This window comes from Eurypyga helias, unplaced genomic scaffold (assembly GCF_000690775.1).
Source record: "Eurypyga helias isolate BGI_N326 unplaced genomic scaffold, ASM69077v1 scaffold18420, whole genome shotgun sequence".
Taxonomy (NCBI): domain Eukaryota; kingdom Metazoa; phylum Chordata; class Aves; order Eurypygiformes; family Eurypygidae; genus Eurypyga; species Eurypyga helias.
The window spans coordinates 490-5,214 of NW_010226456.1; the positions used below are offsets into that span (position 1 = coordinate 490).

A 4,725-nucleotide genomic window follows, 5' to 3' on the forward strand; every position below is an offset into this window, starting at 1 on the left:
GACAAGGTGTTAAGGGACAGGGTTCAGTGGTGGTATGAGCAGCGTTGGGGTAATGTTGGACTTGATGATGTTAATGGTCTTTTCCAACCTTAAAGATTTGATGATTCTATGAAAGCCCATTCCAGCCATGATCTGGGTTGGGGTTGCATCTCCCATGGGTGCTGCCCAGCCTCCCACCTGCACCACCTGCCCTCAGCATCAGCCTGTATCCTGGTTGGGACTGGAAGTATTTTAAGGGTGACTGGACCAGGAACTTGGCAGGAGCCACTCATGCTGCTGGGAAGGCTGGGACATGGGCTCAGGCAGCAGGGGGACTTCTCCCATCACCCCTACCCTGCCTGCTTCCCAGTGAAGTTATAGGACAAACCTGTATCTGCTCAAAGGGGATCTCAAAGCTGAAGGACTCATTGAAGTAGGGGTTCAGGGTCTTCTTTTTGACTGTGGTCTTCTTCTTCTTCAACCTCTTGCCATTCTGCAGCAGGTGGATCTTCACGTAGGGATCTGGGGGGGCAGGAGATCATCAGCCAGGGCTGAGATGCCCAGAGGACACCATCAGCCTGGCCCCAGGAGACATCTCAGCCTCGGATGAGGTGCCCCATGGAGTACAGAGACCTCCACAAGCTAACGTGCTCTGAAGTATGTGGCTGGAGGCCAAAGCCAAAATACATGAGCTGGAGAGGATTTGTGGGAGAAGACGGATGGAGCCCTTCTGCGTCCTGTGGGTCCCTCTGTAGGAGGGCTGAGGACAGTTGAGTGACACCGGTGAGTGCTGGCCTGTCACCTCTGTTTCTGAAGCAGGATACCCCAGCAATAAAGCTGAACCCTTCCAGCCATGCAGGTACTGCTCTTCTCCTGGTTAAGGCAGGTCTGGAGGGAGCTGAGGACCCCCCGGCAGAGCTCAGCCCTGAGATACAGTTGGGGAGACTCTTCTAGCATAAAACAGGTTGTCGACTGTAGTCCTTGGCCCCAAGTCAAGGAGGAGCAGGACCAGGCGGAAATAGCAAAGGAGGATTTTTACCACCCAGGTCCTGCAGCATCCAGGCCCTGGACACAGTGGTGGGCCAAATTCGGTATGTCCTTCCTAAGGGACAGGGGGCTCATCCCGTCCCCATCTCCCCTCAACCCCAGACAGACCTTGGACCGCCTCTGATGCAGAAGGTCCCAGGCACTAGAGGGAGCTTCCCCAAGCCCTGCGAGACTGATGGCCCCAGTGTCCTTCCCCAACAAAGGATGCTGAGAGCCTCACAGCAGGGTGGGAGGAGAATGCCTGTGAGCCGACACGCACCTGAGAGCCCCCCGACATCCATCTTCTTCAGGTTCTTGGCCTCCAGGATGCAGACGGTGAGTTTCCCGGCCGTGGGCACGTACCGGAGGGAGATGCAGATATCTCCTAGCTTCTCCGGCTGCCAAGCAGAGCAGAGAGCAGATATCAAAGCCTTGCAAGTGCGTTGCACCGCAGTGCCGGAACATGGTCCCACGTGCAGTTCCCCCCAAACCCTGCTCAACCTTCGATGCAGGCGTGAGCTATCACCCCGTGCACTGGCACAAGGGTTTGATCACTTTGGGTCTGGGTTAGGCCAGTGCCAGCACAGCATCCAAAATAATTCTACTCTTCATTTTTGTTACAGAGGCAGCATGGAGGATCAACGGGGACAGATCCTACCCAGCACTCGTGGCCAGGACATGCATGGCATTCAGGTGGGACCCCACAGTAACCACCATCCCAAGCATTGTTGGATGTTCCAGAAAGCAGAACTTACCCCATGGCCACCCCACATCTCAACCCCTTGGGCCAAGGATTTCATCTGGCCAAGGGCCTTGTGCTGGTCCTGCTCTCACCTCCTCCTTCTCACCACTCTGCAGGTCCCGCCACTCCTCAATGGGCTGGCCCAGGTCCACCGTGTTCATAGGCACCTTCACCTCACCGATGATGTCATGCTTGGAGAAGCGATCGAAGTCATAGATGGCCATCACCAGCGTTTTCCCACCCAGTTCCTGGTAAGGCACCTGCACAAAGAGGACCACCGGGCTGGCAATGGGCTCAGAGAAGACCAAGCCAGGACCATCCTAGCAGCAAGGGTCAAAGTACGGGAGTGGGACACAGTCAGGGGAAAGATGGGAGTGGGAGATAAGGTCCCATGTTGAGGGTAGGAAGGGGCTCACCTTGAAGGTGAAGGTCTCATTGAAGGCAGGGTTGAGTGTCTTCTTCTGCACTTTGGTCTCATATTTTTTCTTCTTGTCAGGGAGCAGGAACACCTTGACGTATGGGTCTGAGGTGCCACCCATGTCCAAAGCTGGCAGTTCAGCGGCTTGGAGGATCCCCACTGTCAGCTGGAGAGGGAAGAGGTGTGTCTTCAGCGAGACAGCCCAGCTACATGCTGCAGATGCGAAGGGTTTGTCTCCAGCCCAACGTGGGGCAGGACTCCCCATGGCACAGCACCCAGTTCCCCCCTCCCTCCTGTGACACCCAGGAAGACTTCTCCTTTTAAATACCCTCCCTGGGCAAACCCCACTCCTCTGTCTCCTCAGCCAAGCTCCAGCCCCATCACCTGGTTTGCCTGGAAATCATAGTCCAGCGAGAACTGCAGCTTGCCCAGGTTCTCTGGCTCCTTCTCCTCCTCCTCGCCTTCCCCCTCCGTCAGACCCATCTCCGCGTCATCGTCATCCTGTTGATCCTGCAATGGCAGCCGAGCTGCTTGGCTCAGTGGCAGGGTCACAGCCCAGCGTCCCCATCCCCACACCACTGGGGACCTCCAGCACCCCAATCCTGATGGCCTCTCAACCCCCAGGTTCTCCCCATGGAGACCCCCAGTGCTGGAGACATAAAGCACTGGTAGAGCAGCCGGCGGTATCGCTGGCTCTGCCCATCACCACGCAGCTGCCGGGAAGGCCCCGAAGGAGGTCTGATGTTCGTATGGGGGGGACTGCAGACAAGCAGCATACTGCAAAGGGTTCTAGGACAGTCTACCCTCCCCCAAACCCGTGATTGGGGGAGTGCTGCAGCTGGTGCTAAGGGCTTTGCAGGGCCATTTTATTAACTTAGTGATAGAGATAGAACCTAATTCTCCTATGTCTAAGGCAAAGCCAACCCCTCTCCATGCCCCTCTAAGACATGGTCCATGGGGTGGGAGCCTCAGCCCCTTATCACCTCTCTGATGTGTGCCCTGGTCCCGTCCCACCCTGGAAGCAGACAACCGAGAGGGAGGCTCATAATGGTACCTACCGTGGCAGTTGTCCCGGGACGGAGAGGGAACATGCAGACAGAGCAGTGGGAGGGAAGAGAGACATGTTACAGAGACCATCGACAAGGAACCCACAGTGAGGTGGGCAATCAGGGTTTGTATGGCGAGCCCCAGCCCTCACCCACCACTGAGGAATCCCACCCCCCATCATTTCGGGGTCATGCAGATGGGCAGGGATGTTGGAGCGTTTCCATCAGCACGTCCGGCCCTGCCTGCAGCCCACAGTGCCCACATGGCTCCGAAGAGTGGGAATGGACACCCAAAACCTCCCACCCCCTTCCAAATGCCCTGAGCTGGGCTGACGAACTGAAATGGCCAGGGCTGCCTCTGACTCACTGGTACCAACGCCTTCCTGCTGTCCCCTCCTGGCCCCCCAGCATGGGGACAGTCCCAGCTCCACTCCACGCACCAGCACACGCCTCGACCGCTGGCCTTTTGGGGACCCCCAAACTGGTGGGGGTTTTGCCCTGGTGATCCTCCCCTCCCAGCTAAAGGCACAGAGAAATAAGAGGGCGACTCAGAGGAAGGCATGAGACACGAGGGATTACATTAACATTCTCTGGTTCAGGTGAAGCATCAGCTGGCCCGTGGCAGCCTGAGCCTGGCCCCATCCAGACCACAAGGCGCTGGGAGAGGGCTGTGCTGCTGTCTCAGCTCCAGGTGCCTCACCCCAGGATCCTGGTGGCTCCATCTCCCTCTGCTGCCTGAGCTGCGAGTGTCCTGACAGAGTTTATCCCACATCACCAAGCACAAGACACGGCCAAGCTGCCCAGCAGGACGTCACCTGGTTGCCCGACTTCATGTCCTTCATGTTCATGGCGTTCTTCATGCCTTTGCCCTTCTCCTTCTTGTTCTTCTTCTTCTTGCAGCAGCACTTCTTGCAGATGCAGAAGCAGCAGGTGAGGATAAGGAGGCCGGCTACTACGGCGATGGCGATGAGGGCCCACGGTGGCACTGTGGGCAGAAGTTGGTGTGGTCAGCCCCACAGCTCTCCCCTGGTCCCAGCCACCCAACTGCCTCATCCCACATGCTGCATGGGGACCAGGGCAGTGTTGGGGTCATGGGGAAGGGAACACTTGGAAAAGGAGGCAGCTACTCACAGGGGATCTTGTTGAGCTCATTCATGAACTTGTCCCTCAGCTTGGTGAACATGTCCTCCTTGCTCTCACCCTGCCCCCCAGCCTCGGTGGAGTTCTCCATCGTGGCCATGGGCATTGTGGTGGCTGTGGCCTCCGGGGCCATCATGGACGCTTGCTTGAATGTCATGGTGGGTCAGGGGCACCCTGAAACACAACATCGCCTGAGTGGTCACCCAGGTCCCTGCTGCCCCCGACACTCCCTGTGCCCAGGCTGCGTCCCTGAGCAGCTGTCTGCACCGAGGAGAACGACTGGCACCAACTGGCAGCAGGGCTACAGCAGGATGCTTGATCTTCTGCTGCAGGGCTCTACAGCCCAGTGTTTGTGAAGGACATGAGAGGATTCC

General features: G+C 57.6%; 1 protein-coding gene across 1 annotated transcript; it reads right to left on the reverse strand.

Moving 5' to 3' along the window:
- Positions 1-367: 367 nt before the first annotated feature.
- Positions 368-4,508, reverse strand: SYT2 (synaptotagmin II; the record flags this gene model as incomplete). The annotated part of the gene is made up of 7 exons (XM_010153232.1): positions 4,343-4,508; positions 4,027-4,196; positions 2,550-2,666; positions 2,164-2,331; positions 1,840-2,007; positions 1,286-1,403; positions 368-501 (listed from the first exon to the last, which is right to left on the reverse strand). Coding segments are annotated over exons 1-7 (1,041 nt in total), but the record flags the coding sequence as incomplete, so codon positions are not given.
- Positions 4,509-4,725: the final 217 nt, after the last annotated feature.